Below are 15770 nucleotides of genomic sequence, written 5' to 3'. Positions count from 1 at the left end.
GGGAGGTGTGCTGGTACTCCACCACATCTCAGACCTCCACCAAGGGACTACCTTTAATAAGTCCACTCTTGCATTACTTACCAAGCATTAGTCCTGCACTGCTGTGCAAAAACTGTATTAGTTCCTTACAATGCATCTGAGCGGCTGATAGACATAGTTCATATCTCAGAATAAGAGGCAATGATGTTACTTACAGTAATGACAGTAATGTTAATGTCAGTGAATAAGAGACAATAGTGAATTTTCAGATACCAATTTTCAGTGATTTCACTTCCTTCTACAGGATGTGGTGGTCACTACATAAGTCCCAGTGGGACCATTCAGAGCCCCGGCTATCCTTCAAACTACAGGACCAATCTAGACTGTACCTACTACGTGGAGACTGCCACGGGCTCCACAATTAGCCTCCAATTCCAGGAACTGGACCTCGAGGCCTCCACCAGCTGCTCCAAGGACCAGCTCTATGTGAGTACCCTATCTGGGTCCATACTATAGCTAGCACCCTATCTGGGTCCATACTAGCACCCTATATGGGTCCATGCTAGCACCCTATATGGGTCCATGCTAGCACCCTATATGGGTCCATGCTAGCACCCTATCGGGTTCATGCTAGTACCCTATCTGGGTCCATACTAGCTCCCTATCTGGGTCCATGCTAGCACCCTGTGGGGATTCCAGAATTCATTATGGGATGGGTTTCAATAAGACATTTCACTTTCTACGATTACCACTGAATGCAACTACTAAACACCCCAAAGCTTTTGACACTGCCACAATGTCTATGTTGTGAAATGAAGGTTGGCATCACTCCTCTTATCCCATGTTCATTTTGTAGCTATTGAACGGGGGCTCATTGAGCTCCCCTCCCCTCGGCACCAGCCCTTACTGTGGGACCACAGAACCAGCGGATCTTGTCACTTCCAGTAACAGGCTGACCGTCCGTCTTGTGACTGATGAAGCTGGTAGTGGACGTGGCTTCAGCCTAAGCTATGTCACTCAGACAGCTGGTCAGTTGGCACTCCTTTTGTTTCAATTTACTTCCACCATTGTGTGAGTTGTGCAAGTTTGCTTGTAAGTAAATGATGTAATGTATACTGCAATGCTGTAAACTACAAACTGTCAGACGACAGGAAACTGGTGTGGAAATAAAAGCATGCAACCTTTTGGGCTTTATATGCTATTTTATTTTGATGCAGTGGAATTAAAAACATGCAAATTTCTTGAGGCTGAGCAAGAAAAATTACTTGCATGAAAATTTCTTCTTGTACAGGTACATGTGCTTAGTTTTTGCTCACAATGTAGCTTTAGCTGTACAATCTACATACGCACTTTACAAAATATTAAGAGTTCAGTATTTTGGCACTTTGGCACTATGGAATGACACACAAATATGGCACTCTGTAGAAGACATGCATCTGTGGAATCAGTAAATTTAGGGTTCGGTAGTTGGTGGATAGGTTCTTGCAACACAGATATTCTCGTATGGATTTGAAAGTGCAAATAATTGGTGAGAGAAACTCCACGGTCATATTTGCAGGTTGTGGTGGTCACCGAACACTGACCAGTACTTCCGACACCGGCTTCATCTCCTCAACCAACTGGCCAAATTCCTATGACCAGAACATAGAGTGTGTCTGGGTGATATCTGGTCCACAGGGCAGCCTCATACGGGGTGAATTCGACAGCACCTTCTACATTGAACCTCATGAAAGGTATTAGCTATCCATCTTTCATCGCCATACCTTAATCATGTCAGTCATTGTCAAAATACCTTTGAACGTCTTCAACAGGCATTTTTAGCTCACCTAAGTGAGCTACTGTGATCGCTCTTCTGCTGGCATCTGGGGCCCAAACCCTCTCCTCAAATTAAAGAATCTTAAGATATCTTCTTCTCTAGAACCAGAAGTGATAGAACCAAGTTGATACTATGAGTTAGTACATTGATGACTGTAGTTTCGAGTTTGTTCATGCCTGACACTTCTACAGAGTGGAACAGTTTTTGTAGAGAGCCAACAGTACACTGCTTTTGCCATGCAGTAAATCTGTGATGCTTTGTTCTCAGCTGTGTGTATGACTACGTCGAGGTCTGTGACGGCAGTTCAGCCAGTGGTTCCCTGATTGGCCAGTTTTGTGGGTCCACTGCTCCAAGCCCAGTCACCACAACTGGAAATGCCATGTATGTTCGTTTCTCGACTGACCAGAGTGTGACCCATGAGGGCTTCAAGATGACCTACAGCACAGGTAACATCCTCTGCTCATTTTGACAGTTTACAAAAGGGAAAATGTGTTACTTTCAATCCATTTAGCAGAAAGAAACAACAGACTTGTGAGGAGCAATAAACATGACCATTGTGTAAGCTTCGAAACTTTTGTGGATTTATTTAAAGAGAAAGGAAAAATGGTCACAAAAATGTATCAATGATTGAAACAGATGCAAAATGTTCAAATAAAGTAGACTCAATGGTTGAGCTGTAAAAGCTGTCAAATTTCTTCACAATGCTTTATGACTATTTGAAACAATAATGCATGATTTACTGATTACAAAAAACAAAACAAAACCAAAAAACGCTTGTCAGATCTGTTACGCCCTTTGAAGGTATTGTAATTTATGTCACTGCGGGAGAGCCAGAAGTCACTTGGAGTAATGTTATAGCATGCAGCTTGTGTGTAATCTGGAGAAAATGATGCCCATTCACAAATTCTGTACAGAGGCAGAACAATTGCATTGATATTGATACAGTTGGCCCATGTACCCAGATATGATTTTTAGCAAATTGCATTTGTGATGGGGCTTTTGCTATTGTATTGACCAACCAACCAGCAACCTGTGGTGGGAGCTTCTCTGGAACCAGTGGTAGCTTCAACTCTCCAAACCATCCTGCCAACTACGCGGCCAACCAGAACTGCGAGTGGTACGTGACGGGTCCCATCGGGCACTACCTCACTCTGACGTTTTCTGCATTTGGGGTCAGCGGCACTGGGGATTGCTCTGCCGGAGATTACGTCAGGATTCATGATGGAAGAAATGCATCAGGTGATGATTCTTTTCATGTAGTAGCTTTGCTGAAATGGTTTCAAAAGGTTGTGATTTTCTTGCTCTACAAATGTAGCGATGTGAATAGTTCAGGAAGATTGTGGAGTGGCAGCATTCCCAAAGGATGTGAAGTGATTCCTATTCCAAATATGGCAGAGTCAATCTTAATGATATGAAAAACATTTTAAAGTGATTTTTGTACATTTAATCATCAAGTCTAGTCGAATACAAGTGTACCTTGAATAAGGCTTTGCACAGGAAATGCTATGTATTCTTCTACCACATCATGTTTGAATGTGTTAACAGAATAAACAATTTTCTTTGTATTGAAAAAAAGAAGAAGAAATAAATGTAATACCTAAAAAATCCTTTCATTCAGAGAGCTTCTTTGTCATTTGTATGAACCTTTCTGCTTTTGTCTAACAACATTGTAATCAGATGGTCAATATTGCTCTCAGCTCATATCGTTTCTACTGCTTTCAAACATACATGTATCAAGTAGATTAGATAAAATACTCCTACGTTAAAAAAAAGAAAGAAATAGATTTGAATGCTTTCAATACTTGGTGTCTTTGTTCTTGGTTCAGAAAAAAAAGAAAGAATAAAAAACACCTCAATGAGCTGTATGCCTTGAATGAAACGATAGACTAACAATACTTTCTTGAATGATTCATCACTGCAGCATCCATCCTGGGGACGTATTGTGGCAGCAGCATCCCAGCTTCGGTGGACACGTCAAGTTACTACGCCTACATCGTCTTCGTCTCCAACTCCGATTCTCAGACAGGAAGTGGCTTCTCCCTACAGTTTACATCCAGTGAAGAAGGTACCAGTCACACCATATGACCCATCACCAACACAGTCTGCTGAGATTACTTGGCACAAGTCTTCTGATTTTAACTTTTTCCACATGTCCAGACCTCAGCCTTCAAATAGTGTCTGATATTCCAGGCAATATCATTACAGCCTACAGAAAGCTGGCTATTAGTCAGATATAGCTTTGATATATTACCTTTAAAAAGACATGCAGGAGGCATGGTATTAAAATGCAATATATAAAAACGATCTTTCTAATCACCACAGCAGCATGCTGTATTAAAGGACATGAAGACTGTGTCATCTTTCAGTTCTTTCAAATTTTACAATGATCTCAGACTTAAGATAGGAGGCAGTTCATGTACTAAACTCATCAATTTCTTTTAAAGAAAGCAAGTATCACTAAGACCACCTTATTGTACATTTCTCAGACTCGAGGATTATAACTTTATCAGGAAAACAATAATGTGTTGCTGGTTCACAGTTATACTGTAAAATTCAGTGGTTTGCCTTTTACCATTGTTGTGCTAAAAACTGAAAAATTTTGAGGCTGGAGACCTGTCCTCCTATAATACCAGACTCAGTTTGAAGTCCTGGATTAATACATATTTACTTGATTAGGATTAGATGAGAATCTACAGGTTCTTGCTGTTGTAGCTCTGGCAGTAGAGAGAAAGATATTCAGATGTCTCACCATGAGGTCTCTATCTGATATCTATTTTAGACAATACTGGAGACTTTGAAGCATTTGAAGTTGATCTGATCAACACATTTGTAGGGGGTGGGGGGCAGAGGGGCTAGAGTTTCCACCCCTTCCCCATGTCATGTTATGCTCAAAGGCTGTATTTAAGTCTTGGTATAGCAATGTAAGGATATGTGATCGCTCTCTGTCAAATAAGAAAAGAAGTTGGAGAAAAAGACAAAGATGGAGTCAAAAGGGGCCTGAGCTCTAGGATTGAAAGCCCAGGACCATTTTGACTCCAATTTACTCTATTGGCTCGCCACTATCGGATAAGCAGTTTTCAGCAGCTTGTTTTTTGGTACAAAAACAAAAGAGTAACACTAGACTCTCGTGACTTTTGCCACCTGTCTAGTTTGTGGTGGTGACCTCGTGACCTCCACGGGGTCGTTCTCATCGCCGGGATACCCCAACCAGTATGACCACTCCAGGGTGTGTGAGTGGCGCATCACGGTCCAGCAGGGACACCTTGTCACTCTCTACTTTGATGACTTTGATGTGGAAGACTCGTCCTCCTGCTCATATGACTACGTTGCTGTGAGTGTTTTCTGCCCATTTGTCTTCAATTTATTTTTCTGTGATGTGAACAGAGTTGCCAACTATTATACCTTGACATTATTTGTAATTATTTTTTTCTTGGAAAAAGTAAACATAATTATGAATATATAAAATGTAAATATTTTGAAATTTATATAAAATGTAAATATTTTGAAATTTATATAAAATGTTAATATTTTGAAATTTGAAATATTTGTTATTTAAAGAATTTATATGATATGTTTATTTTCCATTTTCAGGTAATTTTTTCTCACTAAAAGATGGTTTTTCCTGTGCATCAATATGTTTGATGTTGTTGTTGTTTCGATCCGCACAGGTTGACAGCCCTGTATTAAAAATCCAGCACACACACGATAGAGTATTCTGTCACATTTTAAATTAAAAATGTGACAGAAAAGGCAATATTCATCATAAAAAAAGAAATAACTTTTTGATTCTTCTGTCTGGTGTATAGTAGCCCTAGAGTCAATGCACCATACTGGAGACATTCTTGTACACAAATTCTTGGATACAAATTCTTGTATACAAATTTTTGTATGTCATTTGCATGTTTTAGAATTAAGAATGTGACAGAAAAGGCAGTCTTTATCACACACACACACAAATCCTGATCATTCTCCTGTCAGGTGTATAATGGCCTGGGAGACAATGCACCATTACTGGACACACTGTGTGGAGTCACCACACCCAATGCCATATCCTCCAGTGGCAACACAATGAAGGTGATCTTCAGAACTGACGGCAGTGTGTCAGGACGCGGGTTCTCCGCTCGTTACGACTCAAGCGATGCATCAGGTGTGTATTGCATGTTGCTTGATGCATTTCAAATGTCAAGTCTGTGAAGATTAGTTTGGGGCCTTTTTTTTTTTTTTTTTTGAAAGGTGCAAATTCATACTCACACAAGGGAATTTTTTTTCAATTTCTTGCTTGTATTGCTCTTTTAGTCTAAAGAGATGTGGATGAAGTACATATCGTCTGTTGAGAATGAGAAGGGCGTTAAGTTGTCCAGAACACTATGGGTTTAGCGGCAACTTAACGCCCTTATCATTCTCAACCGACGATATGAACACCTATTATGTGTACTTCATGATGCATATTTAGTTGTAGCACATTTAAAATGAAATTCATTGACCCATGTTGAATTATGCCCACGTTCATGCTTACTGTTTGTGTTACTGTCATTGCAAAATAATTTGAAAAACAGAGAGGGCAGGTAAAAAGACCTTGTGAGAGATGGTTTAGCCTCTGAGTTGGCATAAGCAACTACTGTAAACATTGCTAGAGGAAAAAAATGTCATTTAAAAAAAAATGATTGTGCACAGACTGTATAGGGAGAATCATCCAGCCGGATTGATGGGTGTGTTAATGTCTTATTATATGAATATGTGAATGTGGTTAACACCAGAATGCTGAAGATATTATTTGTCAGTATTGTGGTTCTATAACCTAAATCTAGGATGGTTTTTGGATAATTTGTGGGTAGGCATTGAGATAAAAAGCATGAAAAGTTGAGCTGATTTAACCATACTTTCTATTTTCTGGGGTAATTCTGATGACAAAGGGCCAGTACCAATGCTTATGAGGCTACCCTTGGTAAATATGCCCATGTTGTTATTATGATACCACTATGTCATTAAATTTTAATTTACTTTCATCCTGGCATGAAACTTCTGATCTCAACAAATCCCTCATTTCCTGTATCCATGTCTTTCCTCATTCTCTCTTTCATGTGCTCATTTTTGTTCTTTGACTTTGGATGTATTTTGTCTCCTGTTTTTTTATTTTTATTTTTTTTTTAATTCAGTCTGTGGTGGACAGCTGACTGTTAGCCCAGGAGAATCTGGATACATCATGAGCCCCCAATATGGACTCGCAAATTATTCCAACAACCTGAACTGCGAGTGGGTTCTGGGTAATGCTGTCAACGTAAACAGCTCCATATACCTCTCGTTCGTTGGCGACTTCGGTTTGGAAACGCACACGACGTGCGTGTATGATTACCTGCAGGTGTTTGAGGGTAAGCATTGTTGGATTATTGTTTTTGGTTGGTTCTTGTTTGTAGTGCATGTATGCATCAAGTCAATATGCTTGACTGTCTCTCCACAGCTGTTGTTTAATTATTGTATTGTTATGTACCGTATGTAGCTTTTCTTCTAAAGGGATGGTATAGTTTTGGTTGAGATGGGGATTTCGGTTTTAACTTTTGGCTAAATGATTAGAACCCATTTATATGAAATATTAAAAGAGCACACAATTGTAGGAGGAATTAAAAATTTACTAGATGAAAATTGGTCTTGAAATGGCAGAGATATCCAAAATTATTCAAAAGCAATGAGGTCCTAATAAAAGCTGAGACCCACCTTTTTATTAGGACCTCTTCGTTTTGGGGTATATCAGCCATTTCAAAACCAATTTTCATCAAATAAACTTTTGATTCCGCTTAGAAATTACAGAATTGGATGCCTCTTAATATTTCATATAAATGGTTTCTACTTATTTTGCCAAGAGTTAAAACCTAAATCCATATCTCAACCAGAACTAAAACATCCCTCTGAACTTGTGTGTGCATCAGTCTATCAAGAAATGACCCACCACAATACGAGATTTCATATAAATGTAACATATCACTAATATGAGCAAAACCTGATCGATTCCTCTGAAATATTTTCCATTTGCTTTTAGTCTTGATAAACATGTGTATTTTCAAACATCTTAAGAAGAATATAATGTGTGTAATACTGATTTAATGATTCATATTTACTGTATGTATATGTACCTAATAAGGGATAAACACTATGCAGCTATTTTCCCAGTCAGAAAATCTTTGTGTCACATCAAGAGTTATTGTGTTTTCATTAATTATATTAATTATGGCACTTTTGTGAAGATTCAAAAAAGAATTCTACTTCAACCCATTTTTGTTTTTTCGTGCCCTGAGTTCACTGTATGATGCATTCTCAGAGGAATCTCAAGAATCTTATATTCTTCCTTTGTTCCATCTCTTACTTTATCAGGGGCATATTCATTAAACAATCCATTTTACTCGCTTAACCCTCTGCATTCCACGTGATATTACCTGCTCATAGGTTTGTGTGTAAAAGTTGTGCACATTTGACTCATTGGCAAAGAAAAGGTTAAAGAAAGAACTAACAAATCATCTGACAAATGACTATGCACAGCTTGCTAAGAGTAAATGCTGCTCTAGCACTTTATGTAACAATGTCTTGTTCATTTTAATCTTCCCTTTCCGTCTCAACTTATGCTCAGGGGTGGATGACAGTGGTGTCGAGCTTGTGCGATTCTGCGGAACCCAGACCCCAGATCCATTCTTCATCCCCTTCCAGACTGCATTCCTGAGGTTCCGCACTGACGGCAGCATCGTAGGACTTGGCTTCAGGATGCAGTATGAAGCATCAGGTGGGAGCTATGTTATCATCACTGGAGAATGTGCTCCTATTGGTTCAGCATATCACTTTCAGTAGAGCAGGAGGGTGGGATTGTTGAGTCCCAGTAAGGAAGGGGAGGGGGGGGGGGGGGGGGAGGGAACGTGGGGGGGGGGGGGGGGGTGGAGGAAGAAGAGGAATAGGACCGGGTTAGGTGGAGATACAGATGTGTCGGTCAGATTCTTACAGGTACAAGGCAGATGTGTTGGTGCAGCACCTTTCAAAATGGATTTCAGTGCCTCACAGTGCCATACGACTGGATGTCATCAATCACTACTTAAGTATTTTCCAGGGGAACGCGGGTGCAAGAGAAGTTGAATGGGATGTTGTAGACGACACTTGATATTGTGATGAATTTCCTCATAAAATCATTTAATGTTATCGTCATTTATGAAATCCTTTCTAGTGATTGACGTACAGTACATAGCGTTTTCCATTTGTGACCAAACATAACATTGCTTTGATGTTGAAAACTACACCCAAAAGAAAAAAAAAACTGTCAAAGGAGAAGAATGTACTATGCCACAACAACACTCTCGGCATAGTGTATTATACCTAGAATGTCATCATACATAAGCAATCGAACAATGCTTGTGCATAGATAGCATGTGTAAAGTGCTTTTGGTGTCATTCTATTAATATAGTTCACTGTAAATTGCATCTATACTGTAATATTCAAATGTGATTTGAAGATTTTACATGTTTGTTTGTTTGGGTTTTTTTTTTTTCAAGCTTCACTAGAGGGATATGAAACAAATATATCATGCACTGTTTCAAGCCACTAGTGAAATTATTGAGTCCTTGGTGACAGGTATGCCACTATATGACTGCCATCTCATAATCCAACATTTCAACTGTCAGTGCATGGTGGAATACATTGTATGTTTGTTATTTAGGAATACTGCAGAAATGATGGAAGGTAAAACATGCTAATATTTTCAAAACGGGAGTCTGACCCATTAGTAGCAGTTGCAATGTTTTGAAAATCCCTCAAGTTGCACTACATCCTTTTTCTGTCATATTTGAATGTAGTTAAGGTGTGATACGATCCACTGACTTTGCTGTCTGTTTCTGTACCTTACCTAAAGGTAATTTTTTAGTACTTCAAAAAAAATCTGAGGATTATTGATTTGTTGTTTTTTTCCTAAGTAGAGGATTATTAGAAATAACAAAAGAGTTATCCATCACCCATGGGAGAGTTGATTTGAAGTGTGATGTTGTCAAAGGCCAATTTATTCAAATGTTTTTGATAGTCATGATTTTATTCTTCAATTTGGCAACCAACTCAGAGGTAATTCAATATTTGATATTCAATACTCTGACCTCTGTCACTGTTGTGTTTAGCACTTGACTGTCATGAATTAACGATAAAGGCAAGAAAACGTTGAGCATATCCTATGTGTTTTCAAATTTTGACATCATAGCCTGTGGTGGTGTAGTGACAGGGACGAATGGTGTCATCACAAGTCCAAACTATCCCCAACCCTACGACCACAACGACCACTGTGTGTGGAGGATAGAGGCACCGGCAGGCGAGACCATCACGGTAAGAAAGAAGACAGCATCCACACTACTACACTATTTCATTCAATCCTCATTGGGCCTTGTCAGGTCCTATGCTGATTTCATTCATCTTTATTGAGCCCCATTAATTATTATACTGTTTAATGTAATCGTCATTCATTCCACTTAATTAAGTTTGAGGTGCTTAACTCTTAAAAATGCTGAAAAATCCTACAAAAACGTGGGACAATAACTACACCGTATGAATAGAGCTAACTAGTATTTTATTTTGTTTTTTTGTTTTTTTCAAGTATGGTGAATTTTGGGTTGTTGGGTGATATATTAGATCATATTCTAATAACTTAGTCTTTTTAATGTTTAATTGAAGACATATCCATTAAAGAGAAAACAGAATGTGGTAAAAGGATAAATCAACACAGGAACAAAATGACACTCAAAAGCCTTGAGCTGCTGCTGCTCTGTAGATCAGAGATTAACGGTCATGGTGAAAATTAGAGGACCAGCATAGACATTACATCAGACTTAAACCTCAACTCGTCTTCATCAGTATGTGTTTCCTTGTGAGCTGTGCCTACTTGTGCTCCCGGTGGAAAGGTACCAAGGTCTGAATTTCATCTTAAAACCGGCACCAGAGCACTTTGCTCAGAAACATCTGAGCAAGAACATTTTCATTGTGATATGTAAGACCAGGGTGCCTTTTAACGAAGCTAACTTGACATCCAAACATGCAGTGGTATGCTGTTATCAAACCAAAAGCCTCACTTTTCTGTGACAGACCCAATAACGGTGATCTTTTCTAATCATCTGTTACAGTCTAACTAGGCAGATGTGAGAGGAAAGTGATTTCAGAAATCTTCCTGTAATTTTCATCTGAAAACTTGCTGTCAAGTGCATCTGCCCTTGTCTAAATATGCATGGTTCCATTTCTCCCTTTAGTACTCTTTCACCGCCTTTGATATCGAGACGCATGAAAACTGCCAGTATGACTACTTGTCGGTGCGGAATGGAGGCTTCTGGAACTCTCCGCAGATCTCTGGCCAGACCCCATATTGTGGCAGCACAGCGCCACCTGCCATGACATCCAGTGGAAACCTGCTCTTTGTTACGTTTGTGACAGACATCAGTCTATCTGCTCAAGGCTTTGAAATGGTCTGGACAACAGAGACTTCTGGTAGGTTTTGTTATATTTAATGAAACCATGTGGTCTTCAGAGAAAGTCATGTATTCAATCAAAGCTTTGAGAAAATCTGTGCTGGATTGTACCAAAGATTTATTTCTATGTACTAAGTAGTATACTGCCAATTGCCTATTACATACATGTACATGCACTAATGTAAAAAGGATGAAAGGTCATATTCTGTAAATTATTGTATCATTTACCATTAAAGGGAAAAGTTAAATGTGAAAAACAAAGTACTCGGTAAAGAGAGTATTGATAGATTGTTGAGTTTCTATACTGTCACTCAAAAAGTTCAGATTTGTATGTCTGTGCATTGTCTTTTCACTCTATGGTTCACACACAGTCATTCTATTTAGTAGTAAATTGAAAAGCAATCAACAGTCAGCATTATATACGTATTGTATTATATCCTACTGAGAAGTATGTTTCGGCGTCAAGCATTTCTGGCTAGAGAAAATCAATTACATACCATGTAATGTCAAATTGAGTTACTAACTTGGTGACTGGTATTACTTGCTCAGTTATGTCCATGTTTATGTCACATGATAGGTACTATGATGCCTCCTGTCTTGTGTGACTGTGCCTGTATCAGAGATAAAGTACACAGATTGTTTGAGGAAAGTCCTCCCATACAGTATGTGATGTAGTTCTGACAATGCACCTGTTCTCTTGCTTTCTCAGGCTGTGGAGGAAACTATCACAGCTCCACGGGAGTCATCAAGACGCCAAACTACCCACAAAGCTATGATGCCAACACGGAGTGTATCTGGACTCTCTATACGGAGGAATCTTACCACATCAATCTCGATTTCAACCCAACATTTGGCATCGGTGCAGGGGACACTGTGGAGGTGATTGGAACAGTATTTGTAATATGTCTCTTTTCTATTTTGATGTAAAATTTTTCTTCCCTTTCATGTAAAACAATACATACATCTGTAGTGGTGGTTTGCGGATCCTAGAATGATTGACTGAGGAATCAGATTCATATGTAGATTTCATTGATGTCACACAAGATCTACTGTCCTTTCAGTACATGTAGATATAATGACTGGACAACTGTACTAATGACTGTGCCTTATCTTTGATGTTTTTAGGTCTCGGGGAAAGGCAAGTATGAGAAAGATGTATACAGTCCATACATTGCTCTTTTTGTGTGTGTGTGTGTGGGGGGGGGGGGTTGCTAGATATTAGCTGGTCTTTATAAATTGTAGGAACATGCATTAGTCAGGCATGTTTAAGTTATTTGTTTGTTGGTTTGTTTGTTTGTTTGTTGATAACTTCACATCTACATCTGATAATCCACTATCTCTAGATGTAGAAAAGGTTGCACAATCTCATGTGTGATCCCCCCATGGAGCTAGAGTCAGTTATTACAATAGATGATGGCCTGTATGTAGAAAGTGATATGGTGCTAATGACTTATTTATCTGTGATTCACATCACCTCAGTAGCAGGCGATGGGACATGGACTTTGGCCCACAGGAGTGTTATCTCTGTGGTGTTCATGGGCCTTACTATGAGTCAGTCATTGTTAGTAGATGCTAATTGTCCCATAGTATTGATATTCTACATTTGTAGATGTGAATTGTCCCATAAAATTGATATTCTACATAAGTAGATGCTAATTGTCCCATAAAATTGATATTCTTGAACTGATAGCTGTTTTTGTCAATAGGTCATTTTTATGCTCATGATAACCTGCAAACTAAATATCGCCATGCTCATAGCCATTCAGGGCATTCAGCCAGCAGCATGATATAGCTATTAAACCTGTGAGTCCAAAACACTCTTCTGTCTTGTCACTCCTTCCACCAGTTCTTTGATGGAGATGACGAGGACGCCCCCTCCCTGGGAACCTTCACCTCTTCATCCAGCCCCGCCCGGGTGTCATCCACAAACAGGATAGTCACAGTCAAGTTCAGGAGTGATGCAGCTTCTCAGAGCCAGGGCTTCCAAGCCACATGGACCTCAGGTGAGAAAGAGCCAGTTGACATGGACCCACTGCCCTTGGCTGTCATACTGTGTCTCTGTCAGTAGGGAGTTTTCGCTACACGACGGGAAGACTGAGAATATGCAGAAACAATCAGCTGTGACAGTCCCCGTACTCGGACTCCTGTCCCCATTGTCTAAGCAGTTTCGCTTTCCTATACAGGATGGAGCGTATGGACAAAATCGCTGATTGGCTGGCTCGCTGGCTGGCTCACTCACTGCCAGCATCAGGACCAATTGTTATATTGGCCAAGTACCGTACTTGTTTTCCCCAGGATGGGACGTTTCTTGGCATTGATCATGCGCAGAAGCAAATTTTGCACACGGCACGCTCAACTCCCGGCCGCGCCGTGCTTGTGAAAACTCCCTATTGTCACACCAAATGTTTCCACCTGTTTTCTACCCATTTCTTGCTTAGGGCTAAAGCTACTTATTTCAGACTTGTTGTCAATGTTCTTGTTACTCGGTGAAATTGAACTGATATCTCTTAAAGATTTGTTCAACACAATGCTTTTGTTTTCAGTGAATATAGAGCCTTTTGTGAGCATGCATACAACAATAAAACATCCAATATACAGGGCAATGTTTACCACTTGAAAAGAGTTCTAATTGTTGAATTTTGTTTACACACAAAAAAAATATAAAGCATAGAAATAATTTTGAAAGAGAGATTACGAGAGTATGAAGACATTGGATATTAAACTCAACAGACATTTATGTGCTGTCACCTCACTATCCATCTCTGACATTCTCTGTCATCCAAGTTTTTACGAAGATACATACATTTATTATCGGAAGTCAAAACTCTTAAGTTAATGAGTGGTAGCAATTGTCCTTGGTTCAAGTAACATGAAATGAATTAGTATAGTTTTATCAGATTTTGTTTTGGTGTTTTTTTATTAAAGGAATGATGTCTGTAATGAAATTGTTGCTGCAGAAATTATTCTTGTTCTAGAGGATGAAGGGGGGAAAAATGAGAAAAGGACTGCAAAATCATTTGGAACAAAAACATTGTGAAGTTAATTTCTATTTTTGCATTTTGTCTGTGTGTGTGTTTTATGACAGAATGCGGCGTTGAGTTCAGAGAGGTGCATGAGGGCAGTATTCACTCACCAGGCTATCCCAATGTCTTGTATCCCAACAATGCAAACTGCAACTACAAGCTGACCTTCGATGCCACAACTCCAGTTCTGTTGAACTTTGAGGATCCATTTGATGTGGAGTGTAAGTCTCGGTTTCGTACATCATATTGCTGAATACTTGGCCTCAATGGATACATGGCTACCATCAGTTAAACAGTATGTAGCTTTCAATCAGTGAAGCTAGATTTGCATATGTAGGTGTATGATTGTTCCAAAAAAAAAAAAAGATTTGGCTCGTATTCACCAAAGACATGATAATAGTAAGTTACATGTAACTGCATTTCTTTTTTTACATGCACAAATCCTTTTTCCCTGCAGCCAGTAATAAGCAGGCAATGTGGAGTTGCCTGGTTTCAATTTTGTTAAATGTTATGATGATCGTGTTGAAGAGAAGGTCTGAATGTTTTCTCACCATCTTGCAGCCCATGGAACTTGTGCCTATGATGGAGTAAGGGTGTACGCTGGCACTGATGCCCAGGGGACGTTGGTGGGCACCTACTGTGGCACCTCGACTCCATCAGACTTTGAGGTTGTCGGTCCTGTTTTCGTCAACTTTTACACTGATGGCAGCGTTCAGGGGACTGGATTTCAGCTCAGCTTTGAATATGGTATGTATCAAAAGTGCCATGGTGACATAAAAGTGATAACGTACAATTCTTGTATGTTGTCTTGTTTTTTGGCTGTTGAATGTTTTCTAAAGGAAGCTCTTTTCGTCACGAGAAGTGGGAGGAAATAGCATCAAATAGTTAAGAAGAGATATGAATGTGTCATATATCATGTAACATCTATCACTGCATGTACGCAGTGAGTGCATTTATGTGTAGCATAGAGAATAGCATGTTTTATTGTATCATTATATGATATACACACCAGTATAATAATTTATGTTATTTTTGCAACGGATATTTTTGTGAATGAGGTCACAGACATTTTCGTAAGATGTTTTCGCGATATGAAACTGATGTTATCGTAAGTGCACTATTAGCCTAGCGTATAACAACATTTTTGTTTGTTGTTAAATTCGTGGTCCAGCTGTGATTTGTGAAATTTGCAAAACTTGAACCCCCTCAAAAATAACAGCTTATACGAGTACAATAAGGTGGCTAGGGCTTTTAACACAAAATAATGTAATAAGAGGTACGTGATAAGCAACTTGTTCAAATACAATGTGTGTGTTTATGGGTATCCTGATTGCAATTTAAGACCACAATACACCATGCAGTTCTCAAATTGAAACTGTAGGCCTGTGTATGACATACATTTGTAATTGCTGCACTGCATTGTGGGATACAGTGAGTATACTACCGCCACTATGTGCTTGATACATGTACATCTCTGGATC

General features: G+C 39.3%; 1 protein-coding gene across 1 annotated transcript in view; it reads left to right on the top strand.

Moving 5' to 3' along the window:
* LOC139713512 (cubilin-like) overlaps nt 1-15770 on the top strand; it is a gene marked incomplete at its 5' end in the record, with an annotated part of 59552 nt that overhangs the window by 30133 nt on the left and 13649 nt on the right. Inside the window, 16 exons of the mRNA XM_071625238.1 lie at nt 284-465; nt 836-1007; nt 1538-1712; nt 2063-2241; nt 2822-3034; nt 3717-3860; nt 4945-5126; nt 5774-5942; nt 6952-7164; nt 8415-8564; nt 10015-10136; nt 11051-11285; nt 11976-12145; nt 13113-13269; nt 14352-14510; nt 14851-15036. Of these exons, the coding sequence (XP_071481339.1) occupies nt 284-465; nt 836-1007; nt 1538-1712; nt 2063-2241; nt 2822-3034; nt 3717-3860; nt 4945-5126; nt 5774-5942; nt 6952-7164; nt 8415-8564; nt 10015-10136; nt 11051-11285; nt 11976-12145; nt 13113-13269; nt 14352-14510; nt 14851-15036 (2808 nt within the window). The remainder of the gene's footprint in view (nt 1-283; nt 466-835; nt 1008-1537; nt 1713-2062; nt 2242-2821; nt 3035-3716; nt 3861-4944; nt 5127-5773; nt 5943-6951; nt 7165-8414; nt 8565-10014; nt 10137-11050; nt 11286-11975; nt 12146-13112; nt 13270-14351; nt 14511-14850; nt 15037-15770) is intronic.

The sequence above is a fragment of the Diadema antillarum genome, unplaced genomic scaffold (genome assembly GCF_040938485.1).
Source record: "Diadema antillarum isolate AM-2024a unplaced genomic scaffold, OU_Dant_1.0 seq00001991_RagTag, whole genome shotgun sequence".
Lineage (NCBI taxonomy): Eukaryota > Metazoa > Echinodermata > Echinoidea > Diadematoida > Diadematidae > Diadema > Diadema antillarum.
This window is presented reverse-complemented; position numbering and strand designations above follow the sequence as displayed.